Below are 15,766 nucleotides of genomic sequence, written 5' to 3'. Positions count from 1 at the left end.
ACGAACACACGCACCCACACACACTCACACACACACACACACACACACACACACACACACACACGCACACGAACACCGCACCCACACACACACACACACACACACACTCACACACACACAGAGACACACGCACACACACACGCACCCAACACACCACTCACACACACACACACACACACGCACACACACACGCACGCACGCACACACACACACACACACACACACCACTCACACACACACACACACACCACACTCACACACACACCACACACACACCACACTCAACTCACACACACACACACACACAGACACACGAACACACGCACCCACACACACTCACACACACACACTCACACACACACACACACGGACACACTCACACACCACACACCACACACACACAACACACAGGACACACGGAACACACCGCACCCACACACACACACACACACACAACACCACAGAGACACACGCACACACACACACGCACCCATACACACTCACACACACACACACACACACACACACACCACTCACACGCACACCACACACACACACACCACACACACACACACGCACACACCACACACACACACACACAGCTCTGGCTGCATTATAACATCATCAAACGTCCCTCATACGTCATAAAGGCAGATATCATGTTAACTGGTCCCTTTTAATCAAATAAATAAAAAACAAGTTATTTTGTGTAAATCACAGTTTCAGTCTCGTGAGATTATTTCTTTTTAAGGGATGAACCAGCACGATGTTTAGTGCTGGTGTTATATTGCAACCTGTATCTGTATTTAATATAATGAATATTATTAACAATATCTGGGTTTTTAAGTGGTAAAAAGAAATCTTTAAGAACCACAACATGCAGTTTACAGAGTGTTATCTCCAATGTTTTAATCATAACGTCTTTTATATATATATATATATATATATATATATATATATATATATATATATATATATATATATATATATATATATAATTATGAATATTAATGTTAATTAATGTATTAATATAATATTAAAGTTCTGACGTATTTTCATTGAAAGGCTTTTTTATTTTAGTGATTTTGTTTGCAGGTATTTTTTGTCGGTTTATGTTCGTATGAAAAACTTGTAATCTCTGGTTTTGATAAATGCTGAATAAATTAACTTTATTATTGTTGTTATTATATTAGAAAAAATGGGGTAAGGACAGCAGGTCAGCACCACGGGCTGTAAATTATTAAATATATTTTCAGTTCTTATTTTAAAAAGCTTTAATTATTTAAATATTAACATGAATTATTATTAAAATAAGGCACCAACATCACAAAGGTTTTCTTTCTGTGAGCCTCCTCTGGCTGCAGAAACATTCACCAAACACACACACACACACACACTCACACACACACACACACACACACACACGCACACACACACTGCTCAACAGCCTCCTCTGGCTGCAGAAACATTCACCAAACACACAAACACTGAACGTGGAAGAAATAAGAATATCATATTCCTCATATTATATTATATTTGCTTATTTTATATTGTATTATGTTACTATTATATAAATGTTTACTTATATTATATTATTTTTTACTTACATTATATTAAAGTACATTTTATTAGAATATATATATTATGTTATATTATATTATATCATATTGTATTATATTATGATTATTATTATTGTTTCCCAATATTCCTAATATCATTCATATTCCCATTTTTTCTAATATAATTCCTATTGTTAATATTCCTTATATTCCTAACATTACGAATATTCCTATTATGATTTATATCCCTATTATCCCCCCCTCCCCTCCCCCTCCCCTCCTCTCGGCCCTGTGTGGGTCAGACAGGAACAATATGGCGCCGGGAGGAGCGTTAGCTTCTGGACCAGTCGTTGTCTGAAAGACTGGCGATCCGGCAGGATGAACCTATGTGCCCAATATCTACGGTAAGCCCTGTGCGGTGTCCTCCGCCGGTTCACCTGGCGGTCCAGGTGTGATCAGAACCGGACATTTGAATCCCGACAGGTGGATTGTTTTGTTCGGTTGCTAACGCTAAAGCTAGCAGCTAAACGTCGGCGCTAGCTAGCTTCATATATCAACAAACAATCGATGCTGCCGCCCGCCGTCACTGCTCTCACATTAAATCAAACGTATATCCCGTTTCTAACAAGTGGGCGTCGTTTTATTCACATTTGATGTTTGCTGTCTGCCGCTGCTGTGACTAAGGACACATTTGCCGCCACACACAGTGTGTTATTGCTAGTTAGCTTTAGTGTACTAGCATCTTTCTGCGTATGTCAGGTTAGCTTTAGGTTAGCTGATGCTGTGATATTAAATGTGATTTTTGGTTAATTAACACAGGTTAAATGTTATTTAGCTGTGTGTCTAACTGGACTAACTGTGATTTTAAATGTGGATAAGTTGATTCATAGCGGGCTAATTAGCTAGTTGACGGGTTTGTAACGAAGGTTTTGTTATTGTGTTTGTATTTCGTCGCATTTTGGACCCAGGGATTAGCCTGAGCCCGACATCAACACTGTGCCATGTTGTGGATATGAGATGATAAATGTTTTAAGGAAGCGGACGGACAAGTTCGTGATGGCAGCATCGTTGTCAGGTTTATCGGTTAGTCACCTGTGTATTGTCAGTTAATAGGAAGTGTGTAACTAACGTGCTGTTATTGCCATGTATGAGGTCAAGTGTGTGTCCCCGATGGACCCGTCTAACCTCCTCCTCTCTGTTTACATCCGAACAGACAGGCAGAGGCCCTGAAGGCGGACATGACAGGTAGGTTTCACCTGAAACATCTCTGAATGTGATGCACAAACACTGCTGTTGACTGCTGCCAGTCACATGACATTTGACCACAGTTATGCTGGTTATTATCAGGCCTTATATTTATTATAAGAGGGGTTATATTTGACAAAAACTATAAGGGAACGCTGAGAGCGCAGACCTCTCGCCAAATGCCTTATTGCAATGTCAACAAAGTTAAAAGTAAAGTGTGTATCCGCCCCGTGAGTCAGATTCTCTCTGAAATGTAATGTGTTCTTCCTCGCCGAGCTGCTCCTTTCCACACGTTTCATGAAAATCGGGCCAGAAGTTTTTCTGTGATCCTGCTCAAACACATGAACTCACACACAATCTCAAAATGTGAGTCGTGTACGTAAGCATGGGGTTGAAGCATTCATGATGTACGCAGACAATAAACAAACCAAACGGAAACATAACCACGTAGAATAAACACTTGAAACCCACTCGTATCTCTACGATTTGGATTTATTTTTATTGTAATTATTTTGACTGATATTGCAATTGGGATATGATTCAAGAGATTAGACGTAACGATTGCTTCATTATTCAGATTATTTTTAACTTGTCTCCATTTGCACATAAACACCAAAACATAGGAACATACCAAAGTTACCCCCAGGAGTACAGATACAGTGTGTGTGTGTGTGTGTGTGTGTGTGTGTGTGTGTGTGTGTGTGTGTGTGTGTGTGGGGTTATTAATCTCTGGTTCCAGCTTCTCAGATGTGATGATTTCCTGATTATTTATTTTTGGACACATTAGACAATAAGTGATTGTGATAAATCATTTAAGGTTCTGGTGGTTGTTTGTCATTATTGTATTGAGTTAATAATTATTCAGGCAGTTGACGTCACCCTAACACACAATTAGTAGGTCATCGAATAATTAGAAATACGTTCTAATAATAAGTAAATTCTTCAGACTTCTCAGACATGTTGCAGCCACGGAAAGTTTCTTATTTCCACATCCTGCAGACACAGAGCAACAGGGTTCACGAGGAGATATCCAATAGGTCCAATATCTTCCTGTCAATAAATATCAGTTTTTAATTGAGTTTATTCTTGAGTTTCAGTATTGACAATAACTATGTTTCCTAAACACGAGCAGTCGTACAAATACTTTGTTAAAAACTTTCAGAGAGAGATTTAAATCAGGATCTGTCGGATCCGAGCATCAAAGAAAGTCAGCAGTTTGTGATTTGAGACGTTTGATGGCAGCTGTCAGTGCTCGGCAGCGTCTCTGTGTCGAGGGTCAACAAACAGGCCAGAGGTCGTGGTTCTCCCAGCACACGTCCTCCAGCTGATTCACATCTGTTTCCTCTCTGTGTGCTAGATTCAAAGCTGGGGGCGGCAGAAGTGTGGACGTCCCGGCAGGCCCTGCAGGATCTGTACCAGAAGATGCTGGTGACTGACTTGGAGTACGCTCTGGACAAGAAGGTGGAGCAAGACCTGTAAGCTGCTGCTTCTTCATCCTACGCAGGGAGGAGCGAGCGCTGCCCCCCCCTGCTCAATGTCGCTCACCGCTCATGGCAGAAGAAATCAAAAGGCTGCGTTGTATTTGATTGAAGGCTGTTTACATTCAAAGCTTCGATTGAGGTTTTTGAATGAGGCTTCGAGTGTCTGACGTCATTTTTTATGACGTCATCCTAAAAATACCCTATAACAAAATCCTCAATTTGAATAAAGTGATTCATGGGATTAAAGGAGTTTTTAATGAACTCAGCTTTCTCTAATGAATACAACTCGTCAGTGCGAGTCTCCCTTTGTGAGCAAGCAGGTGTTTAAACGCATTGAACATTTATTTTTGGGGCGAAAACGCAACGAATATGGATTGAATCTGAATATTTGCTATGATTAGAAACATCCGTTCTCTGATCCCAGGACGCACGTTCACAGGTGTGTGTGTGTGTGTGTGTGTGTGTGTGTGTGTGTGTGTGTGTGTGTGTGTGTGTGTGTGTGTGTGTGTGTGTGTGTGTGTGTGTGTGTGTGTGTGTGTGTGTGTGTGTGTGTGTGTGTGTGTAGGTGGAATCATGCTTTTAAGAACCAGATCACCACGCTGCAGAGCCAGGCCAAGAACAGAGCCAACCCCAACCGCAGCGAGGTCCAGGCCAACCTGTCGCTGTTCCTGGAGGCAGCTAGTGGTTTCTACACACAGGTAAGATTCAGGTGGTGCATGCAGACTCCCATGATGCACCTCTGTTTGTTGAGTGTAATGTAGCGCCTCCTCTCGTCTCCAGTTGCTGCAGGAGCTGTGCACGGTGTTCAACGTGGACCTGCCGTCTCGCGTCAAATCTTCTCAGCTCGGCATCATCAGCAATAAACAGAGCAGCACGAGCGCCATCGTCACCCCGCAGCCCAGCTCCTGCTCCTACATCTGCCAGCACTGCCTCGTCCACCTCGGAGACATCGGTGAGAACCTCCTTTTATTACAGCGCAGAGTAATCAGAGTACATCGGGGGGGGGAAACGGGTTCCCACGGCTCCTTGGCAGTGTGAACGTGAAGACACAAAAACATTCTTTCTACTCGTTTCTGTAAATCCTGCTCGTTCTCATTATAAAGGTTCAGTGATGTAACAGGAATAAATCTCCGTGTCTCTAACTATTCCATGTTGGGTCTATGACTATCACAGCAGTTCTGCAGCGCTTTGTTCTTCACATTGAATTTAAATCATGTTTACAAGGGTTGAAGTTATAATAATATTCTTCTGTGTTTGAAGGTTTTTACAGTTCAGTAGAATAATAAATAAAGGTTTCATATCAATCGGTGGTTTACATGTTGATTGGTCCATGTTGTGTTGGTCCTACTGTACAAGGGTTTACCGTCTGTGTTGAGAGAATAAAACGGAAGACAAGGAACTTAAAAACGTTTCGTACTGAATCGCAGTAGTTGATTAGATTATTTAAAACAAATCTGTGAAAGATTTAACTGTCATGTTGTCGTCGTTTCTGTGTTTCAGCACGTTATCGTAACCAGACCAGCCAGGCGGAGTCGTACTACCGACACGCAGCTCAGCTGGTCCCGTCAAACGGTGAGTTTAACCTGAACGAGGCAGTTTCCCCCCCACTGCCAGTCTTTGTGCTAAGCTAGGCTAAAGGTTACATTAGTTATTGTTTGGGCTCCGTAGGTTGGTGTTTGTTTTCTTGTCTCATGAGCAGCACTTTGAATTAATGCTGAACAATGAATTTTTAACAAAAATGAAAATTTTAACAAAGTCACAGGAGGAACAATATTATTATTATTGTTATTGTTATTACTATTATTACTGTTATTGTTATTATTATTATTATTATTACTATTATTATTACTATTATTATTATTACTATTATTATTATTACTATTACTATTACTATTATTATTATTACTATTATTACTATTATTATTATTACTATTATTATTACTATTATTATTACGATTACTATTATTATTATTATTATTATATTACTATTATTGTTATTATTATTACTATTATTATGACTATTACTATTATTATTACTATTATTATTATTACTATTATTGTTATTATTATTATTACTATTATTATTATTATTATTATTATTACTGTTATTACTATTACTATTATTGTTATTGTTATTACTATTACTATTATTATGACTATTACTATTATTATTACTGTTATTACTATTATTATTGTTATTATTACTATTATTACTATTATTATTATTATTATTATTATTACTATTATTATTATTATTATTATTATTACTATTATTATTATTATTGTTATTATTACTATTATTATTACTATTATTATTGTTATTATTACTATTATTACTATTATTATTATTACTATTATTATTATTGTTATTATTACTATTATTATTATTATTATTATTATTGTTATTATTACTATTATTATTACTATTATTATTGTTATTATTACTATTATTATTATTATTATTATTATTACTATTATTATTATTACTATTATTATTGTTATTATTACTATTATTATTACTATTATTATTATTATTATTATTATTATTATTATTATTATTACTATTATTATTGTTATTATTACTATTATTATTACTATTATTATTACTATTATTATTATATTATTATTATTATTATTATTATTATTATTATTATTATTATTATTATTATTATTATTATTATTATTATTATTATCCACCCCTGCAGCCATATTAAGCCATAATAAATATTATATGTAAACTGTGTAATATGGACTGTACTTACTATAATTACACTTACAATAACTTGTGCCATTATTTAACTTTGCAATACTCTCATGACTTTGTTAATAATCCTGTATTATACTGAATGTTTCAGGCTATTTTCAGCAGCAGTATTCTAGCACTATTGTACATATCTTACATATTTATTGTTGTTATATATTGTAGTACACATCTTTCCTTTAACTTCTATGTTTATATATATTTATTACATTTTATTTGAATGGAGCAACTGATCCAAAGAAATAATTCCTTCAAGATCCTTATATCCATATATTATTTAATTGAAAATAAGAATAAAGAATCTTAATATCAGTCACAAAATTGCAATTAGTATTTTTTAATGGCTCCTGGTTCAAAAGATTGTTTCATCACTTCATCGACTGAAATTCACACAAGTGTTTTTTATAAAAATCTAAATGTTCCGGCAGATAAGACACCGGTCAGCCATGTTTGTAGTTCCTCCCTGTGTGTGGTGTGATGCTCCTCGTGTCTCCTGCAGGTCAGCCGTACAACCAGCTGGCCATCCTGGCCTCCTCTAAAGGAGACCACCTCACCACCATCTTCTACTACTGCCGCAGCATCGCAGTCAAGTTCCCCTTCCCAGCAGCCTCCACCAACCTGCAGAAGGCTCTTTCCAAGGCCCTGGAGAGGTGAGCAAACTATCAATCGGGCTCGCACGGGTGCTGGGAATCCTTGAAAACACTTGAATTGTAATGCAGTGTTTTCAAGGTTTGATGAGTGCTGCTTGAAATGTCTGTTTTAACGGATGTCAAGTCTACACGGGTTTCCTTTCATCTGTCAAAAACATACATTTGGTTGTTTATAGCATTCATTGAACGTGATGAAGCCCACTGTATGTACTGTAGGTAAATATGTAAGTCACCACCGCTGTAAGGTCCTGGGAAAGCTTGAAAATGCACCTTGAATTGCTTGAAAAGTTCTTGAATTTGACTTTGGAGCAGGTGTAGGAATCCTCTTTAACCAAAAGGAGTTAAACTTTGTTCCCTCTGGAGACTTTTCAGCCTGTGATGTTTCTCTCCCTCTATGTTTCTGCAGCCGCGATGAGGTGAAAACCAAGTGGAGCGTGTCAGATTTCATCAGGGCCTTCATCAAGTTTCACGGTCACGTCTACCTGAGCAAGAGTCTCGACAAACTGGACGATCTGAGGGAGAAACTGGAGGAGCAGTTTCAGGTGAAACAAGAAGCCAATGATCACAGTGGAGCATTTAGTCAAACCTGCCTGATGTTTCCTGCAGGCAGTATGTTTTAACTGTGTGTGTGTGTGTGTGTGTGTGTGTGTGTGTGTGTGTGTGTGTGTGTGTGTGTGTGTGTGTGTGTGTGTGTGTGTGTGTGTGTGTGTGTGTGTGTGTGTGTGTGTGTGTGTGTGTGTGTGTAGAGGCTGATCCTGCAGAAAGCCTTCAGCACTCAGCAGCTGGTCCACATCACCGTCATCAACCTGTTTGAGCTGCACCATCTCAGAGACCTGACCGCTGACGAGCAGAGCTACAGCAGCGAGCAACAGATCAGCTGGTTCCAGCTGCTCGGCCTCTTCAGTGAGACACACACACACAGCTGTGCTAATATATTTTCATATGAAGCTTCGTTATCATACCCCTAATATTTATTTTTTAAATCCTTAAATTGAACAAAGTGAATACGCACTGAAGCAGAATATTTGACGAAAACATTTTGGAAATTATTACATCCATCTGTTTTTTTGGACTTTAGTCGAGCTACATTATGAAGTTTCATTCATAACGTCGATATTCTAATTCTATGTTTTCAGATACAGATGAGGCTGCAATAATATTATATATAATAATAATATTATGAGTATTATAATAATATTATGAGTATTATAATAATATTATGAGTATTATAATAATAATATCAGTATTATAATAATAATATCAGTATTATAATATATTATCAGTATTATAATAATATTATCAGTATTATAATAATAATAATATCAGTATTATAATAATATCAGTATTATAATAATAATATCAGTATTATATTAATAATATCAGTATTATAATAATAATATCAGTATTATAATAATAATATCAGTATTATAATAATATTATCAGTATTATAATAATAATAATTTCTGGACGGATCTCATCAACCCCTGCGGCTTTGCCACTGTGGAGTTGTTTGACTACCTCAGTGACTTCCATCAGGGAAATTGACGATGATCCCCCATCAGCTTCCAGCTCTGCCTCTACCATAGAGGGCGTGTTAGTCGAATTCAGGAGTTCCTCAAAGTGCTCCTTCCAGCGGCCGATAACCTTCTCAGTTGAAGTCAGCAGGTTCCCACCCTTGCTGTACACAGCTTGGATGGTTCCTCGCTTCCCCCTCCTGAGGTGCCGGATGGTTTTCCAGAAGCACCTTGGTGCCGACCGAAAATCCTTCTCCATAGCTTCTCCGAACTTCTCCCACACCCGCTGCTTTGCCTCTGACACGGCAGAAGCTGCCGCCCTTCTAGTCCTTCGATACCCTGCAACTGTTTCCGGAGTCTTCCCGGATAACATAACCCGGAAAGACTCCTTCTTCAGTCGGACGGCTTCCCTGACTACCGGGGTCCACCACAGTGTTCGAGGGTTACCGCCCCTTGAGGCACCTAAGACCTTGAGACCACAGCTCATCACCGCAGCTTCAGCAATAGAGGTTTTGAACATCGCCCACTCAGGTTCAATGCCCCCAACCTCCACAGGGATGTCTGAAAAGCTCAGCCGGAGGTGTGAGTTAAAGATCCCCAGGACAGGGGCTTCCTCCAGACGTTCCCAGTTCACCCGCACTACCCGTTTGGGTTTACCAGGTCTGTCCAGAGTCTTCCCCCACCCCTTGATCCAACTCACCACCAGATGGTGATCAGTCGACAGCTCCGCCCCTCTCTTCACCCGAGTGTCCAAAACATGCGGCCTCAGATCAGATGATACGATTACAAAATCGATCATTGACCTTTGGCCTAGGGTGCTCTGGTACCACGTGCACTTATGAGCATCCTTATGTTCGAACATGGTGTTTGTTATGGCCATTCCATGACTAGCACAGAAGTCCAACAACAAACGACCGTTCGGGTTTAGATCAGGGAGGCCCTTCCTCCCAATCACGCCTCTCCAGGTGTCTCCATCGTTTCCCACGTGTGCGTTGAAGTCTCCCAGCAAGACTACGGTGCCCCCACTGGAGCACCCTGCAGGGCTCCATTCAGGGTCTCCAAGAAGGCCGAATACTCGGTTTGGGGCATAGGCACAAACAACAGTCAGAGTTTTCCCCCCCATAACCCGAATGCATAGGGAGGCGACCCTCTCGTCCACCGGGGTAAACTCCAACGTAACGGCGCTCAGCCGGGGGCTAGTGAGTATCCCCACCCCGGCCCGATGCCTCACACCTTGGGCAACTCCGGAGAAGAATAGAGTCCAACCCCTATCCAGGAGTACGGTTCCAGAGCCAAGACTGTGCGTGGAGGTAAGCCCCACCAGATCCAACTGGTAGCGATCCACCTCCCGCACTAGTTCCGGCTCCTTCCCCCACAGAGAGGTGACGTTCCACGTCCCCAGATCCAGCCTCTGGTCCGTCGAGGTCCCTGACCATCACTGCCACCCGTGTGACAGCGCACCCGACCCCAGCGGTTTTTCCCATGAGTGGTGGGCCCACAGGATGGATGGATGGGAGGCACCACGTAGCTTCTTCGGGCTGTGCCCGACCGGGCTCTGTGGCAAACCCGGCTACCATGCGCTCGCTGTCGAGCCCTCCCTCTGGGCCTGGCTCCAGACGGGGGCCCCGGGCTTCCTCCGGGCAGGGTCTCTCCTTTCCTTTCCCTTAGTCTGGCCCCTCGCCTGAGACCAATTTGCCTTGGGAGACCCTACCAGGAGCACTAGGCTCCAGACAACACAGCTCTCAGGTTCATAGGGACACACAAACCTCTCCACCACAATAAGGTGATGGTTCCCAGAGAGGTTATAATTATTCTACTATATTATGAGTATTATAATAATATTATGAGTATTATAATAATATTATGAGTATTATAATAATATTATGAGTATTATAATAATATTATGAGTATTATAATAATAATATCAGTATTATAATAATATTATGAGTATTATAATAATAATATCAGTATTATAATAATAATAATAATAATATCAGTATTATAATAATATTATGAGTATTATAATAATAATATCAGTATTATAATAATATTATGAGTATTATAATAATAATATCAGTATTATAATAATAATAATATCAGTATTATAATAATATTATGAGTATTATAATAATATCAGTATTATAATAATAATAATATCAGTATTATAATAATAATAATATCAGTATTATAATAATATTATGAGTATTATAATAATAATATCAGTATTATAATAATATTATGAGTATTATAATAATAATAATATCAGTATTATAATTATAATAATAATATCAGTATTATAACTATATTATCAGTATTGATGGTTCCCAGAGAGGTTATAATTATTCTAACTATATTATGAGAATTATAATAATAATATCAGTATTATAATAATAATATCAGTATTATAATAATAATATGAGTATTATAATAATATTATCAGTATTATAATTATATTATCAGTATTATAATAATATTATCAGTATTATAATATATTAGCAGTATTATAATAATATTATCAGTGTTATAATAATATTATCAGTGTTATAATAATATTATCAGTATTATTATAATAATAATAATAATATCAGTATTATAATAATAATAATATCAGTATTATAATAATAATAATATCAGTATTATAATAATAATAATATCAGTATTATAATAATATTATCAGTATTATAATAATATCAGTATTATAATATATTATCAGTATTATAATAATAATATCAGTATTATAATATATTATCAGTATTATAATAATATCACTATTATAATAATAATCAGTATTATAATATATTATCAGTATTATAATAATAATATCAGTATTATAATAATAATATGAGTATTATAATATTATTATCAGTATTATAATTATATTATCAGTATTATAATTATATTATCAGCATTATAATATCAGTATTATAATAATATTATCACTATTATAATAATAATAATAATAATAATAATAATAATAATATCAGTATTATAATAATAATCAGTATTATAATATATTATCAGTATTATAATAATAATATGAGTATTATAATAATATGAGTATTATAACTATATCAGTATTATAATAATATTATCAGTATTGTAATAATAATATCAGTATTATAATTATAATATCAGTATTATAATTATAATATCAGTATTATAATATTATCAGTATTATAATTATAATATCAGTATTATAATAATAATATCAGTATTATAATAATAATATGAGTATTATAATAATATTATCAGTATTATAATTATATTATCAGTATTATAATATATCAGTATTATAATAATATTATCAGTATTATAATATATTATCAGTATTATAATAATATTATCAGTGTTATAATAATATTATCATTGTTATAATAATATTATCAGTATTATAATTATATTATCAGTATTATAATATTAGTGGAGTTAGACTCCAACATGTTTTTATCTCTTCAGTGCAGATTTGTTGGAGTTTAGGCTCAAAAAGTTTTATTCATGAGAGAAAGTTGATTTAATAGGAAAAAAAAACAATAAATCACATTTTTCAAATTGAGGATTTTGTTCGATGATTATGTGTTTTTTAAAAGTAATGACGACAGACATGCCGTCAAACGTCTGCAGAAGCTTCGCGTGTAAAACCTGACATGTGGCTCCCGCTGACTGTTCATGATGTTTGACTTCCTGTCCCCCTCAGTGTCCTTCCTGGGCGTCATGTGCAGCCGAGCTCTGCTCAACAAGAGCCGAGGCGGGGAGATCATGGGGGAGTGTCCTCTGCCGGCCGTTAAAGTTTCTCTGGACTGGCTCAAACTGAGACCCAGCGTGTTCCACGAGGCCGCGGTGGACCAGAGGCAGCAGTAAGTTTTCAGTCTGAGTGTCTGGCTGCTTCATCACTTCTGAACAGGAAGTTTAACTCCTCGTCCTCCTCCTGTCTCTCAGTGTGTGGCCCTGGCTCGTCTCCATCCTCAACAGTTTCCAGCCCAAAGAGGACGATGTGAGCTGCACCTCAGGTCGGACCTCCACCTCTTCTTCTCTACTTTGTTTATTGGGATTTTTAGTGGTGGTGCAATACTGAGGGATATATTCAGGGACATATTATGTAGAGGAAAAAAACAATAAAAACTAAACTCAACATAGTGATGATGATGATAATAATAGAACATACAAGAATAGTAGTGAAAAATTCCTAAATAAATATAAAGCCAAGATATTTGTTTAAAGGGGAAATAAATAGGCTAATGGATATGAATAAGAAAACCAAAAAAAAAAAACCTGTAGGGCGTGAGCTGTGTTATGCGAGCATGGCTAATTCTAATGATTTCTTTCTTACATATGTTGAGAAAGGGATTCCTTTTCTTAAGTACTTCCTTGATCCAGTGAGTGAAGGTAGATGGGCGGGCCTCTCAGTCGGGTTTAAGAATAGTTGACATCAACAACAGGAACACATTATGGGATGCTTAAGGTGTGTTTGTTTTCCCTGCAGTGACGCCCCTACCAGAGGAGTTTGAGTTGCAGGGTTTCTTGGCGCTCCGGCCCGCTTTGAGGTACCCCACTCCTTCAGTCAGTGGTGGGGTGAATGTTCAGAGGTGGGATAAATGTTTACAGGTGGGGTGAATGTTTAGAGGTGGGATAAATGTTTACAGGTGGGGTGGAAGTTTACAGGTGGGATAAATGTTTACAGGTGGGGTGGATGTTCAGAGGTGGGATAAATGTTTACAGGTGGGGTGGAAGTTCAGAGGTGGGATAAATGTTTACAGGTGGGGTGGAAGTTCAGAGGTGGGATAAATGTTTACAGGTGGGGTGGAAGTTCAGAGGTGGGATAAATGTTTACAGGTGGGGTGGAAGTTCAGAGGTGGGATAAATGTTTACAGGTGGGGTGGAAGTTCAGAGGTGGGATAAATGTTTACAGGTGGGGTGGAAGTTCAGAGGTGGGATAAATGTTTACAGGTGGGGTGGATGTTCAGAGGTGGGATAAATGTTTACAGGTGGGGTGGAAGTTCAGAGGTGGGATAAATGTTTACAGGTGGGGTGGAAGTTCAGAGGTGGGATAAATGTTTACAGGTGGGGTGGATGTTTACAGGTGGGGTGAATGTTTACAGGTGGGGTGGATGTTTACAGGTGGGATAAATGTTTACAGGTGGGGTGGATGTTTACAGGTGGGGTGAATGTTCAGCGGTCGTATGTTTCCGTGCTTGATGTCTGTTGGTGTTTCAGGTCCCTGGACTTCACTAAAGGTCATCAGGGCATCCTGGTGGACAGGGATGGCCTGCCGGTCCACACTCGACATCAGAGACTCATCAGTTTGGGCAAATGGGTGGCCGACAACCAGCCGGGGTGAGTGTGCAGCTGCCCCGTCTCTGCGCCGCTCAGCTTTCAGACAGTAGATACAGACGAGCTGTCTGCTGAGATAACGCAGCTAAATGCTCCCTCTCATTTAAAGAAGGGAGATATTATTGTGCTGCTCTCTCTCCGTCTAACGATGATGGTAGAGTTGCGTTTCTTGAGCGACACAAATAGTTTAATAAATGAAGCAGAACACATAATCGACCTCCATTAACAAGTCCCCACTTATTACTGAGAGCTGCAATGATAAGTCAAGACAAATAATCCCCAACTATTTTGCTAATTGTTTACTCTTTAAAGTAATTCTTCTTAAAATGTTTTCAGCCTCAAATCTGAAGATTTACTGCTTTTCTGTTTTATTTGAAAGACTTTTAAAGGACTTGGACTTCAGGAACAGGGATCGACATTTATCACTATTTTCTGACATTTTATACAAATTAAAAGAACAAAAGATTAATCTAGAAAATTATTTTGTGCCGATAAATGTATAATAAAAATAATCATTAGTTGCAGTGTTACTTTTATCTGCATGCGTTTGTTGCAGAAAAGCTCACAGCTGCCGTTGAAAATACAAAAAGCCTGACGATGTGTTTCAGCTCTTCACTGACTCCACACGTTTCACAGTTTGTAGTTAGTGAGGAGTTTTATAAGAGAACGCCTCCAGAATGTGGAAACGATGAAATACAAGTTAGATTTTAGGATCCACAGTCTTCCCTGAGGTCAGAGGTCACCTCACCTGACAGGACATGTTCTCCGCCTCCTCTCTGCAGGCTGATCCAGTGCAGCGTGAGTGAAGACGGCCTCCTCCTCTTCATCACTGACATTCCAGAGCAGGCCATTGAGGAGCCGCAGGAGAAGGAGGCGCCGGTGTTGCAGGAGTCGTCCAACGCCGAGCAGACGGCCAACGACGGCGGCAACTCCGGCCTGAAGTCGGTGCTGTCGGCGGGGAAGACGCAGAGCTCGTGGCCCGACGGCAGCGACCGACCCGTCGTCACCTTCAAGGAGAACATCAAACCTCGGGAGCAGAGCCGCGAGCCCACGCGGAGCCATCACCTGAAGGACAGCGGCAAGGAGCGCCGAGACTTCGCCAAAGGCAACGGGGCCGCTGGGAAAGGAGAGCTGAAGAGGGACGGGAAGAGGAAGAGCGAGCTGAAGAAAGCCGGTCATGAGAGAAGTACTGACGCTGGAAAGCAGGTGCCAACATTTAACTTTTATC

At 38.6% G+C, this 15,766-nt stretch overlaps 1 protein-coding gene across 5 annotated transcripts in view; it reads left to right on the top strand.

Moving 5' to 3' along the window:
- Positions 1-1,842: 1,842 nt before the first annotated feature.
- smg7 (SMG7 nonsense mediated mRNA decay factor) overlaps positions 1,843-15,766 on the top strand; it is a 29,175-nt gene continuing 15,251 nt past the window's right edge. For 2 of the 5 annotated variants that reach the window (XM_029453211.1, XM_029453213.1), the window contains exons 1-14: positions 1,843-1,963; positions 2,773-2,804; positions 4,162-4,279; positions 4,851-4,983; positions 5,066-5,237; positions 5,786-5,857; positions 7,546-7,696; positions 8,103-8,238; positions 8,443-8,599; positions 12,905-13,064; positions 13,147-13,217; positions 13,691-13,751; positions 14,422-14,541; positions 15,321-15,744. In XM_029453211.1, coding sequence (XP_029309071.1) covers positions 1,938-1,963; positions 2,773-2,804; positions 4,162-4,279; positions 4,851-4,983; positions 5,066-5,237; positions 5,786-5,857; positions 7,546-7,696; positions 8,103-8,238; positions 8,443-8,599; positions 12,905-13,064; positions 13,147-13,217; positions 13,691-13,751; positions 14,422-14,541; positions 15,321-15,744 — 1,833 coding nt within the window. In that variant the 5' untranslated portion in view covers positions 1,843-1,937. Of the gene's footprint in view, positions 1,964-2,772; positions 2,805-4,161; positions 4,280-4,850; positions 4,984-5,065; positions 5,238-5,785; positions 5,858-7,545; positions 7,697-8,102; positions 8,239-8,442; positions 8,600-12,904; positions 13,065-13,146; positions 13,218-13,690; positions 13,794-14,421; positions 14,542-15,320; positions 15,745-15,766 lie in introns of all 5 variants that reach the window. The other 3 variants (XM_029453209.1, XM_029453212.1, XM_029453210.1) reach the window with 2 other exon arrangements.

The sequence above is a fragment of the Cottoperca gobio genome, chromosome 17 (assembly GCF_900634415.1).
Source record: "Cottoperca gobio chromosome 17, fCotGob3.1, whole genome shotgun sequence".
In the NCBI taxonomy this organism is placed as follows: domain Eukaryota; kingdom Metazoa; phylum Chordata; class Actinopteri; order Perciformes; family Bovichtidae; genus Cottoperca; species Cottoperca gobio.
Note: the sequence above shows the minus strand (reverse complement) of the source record. Positions and strands in the feature narration are given on the sequence as shown.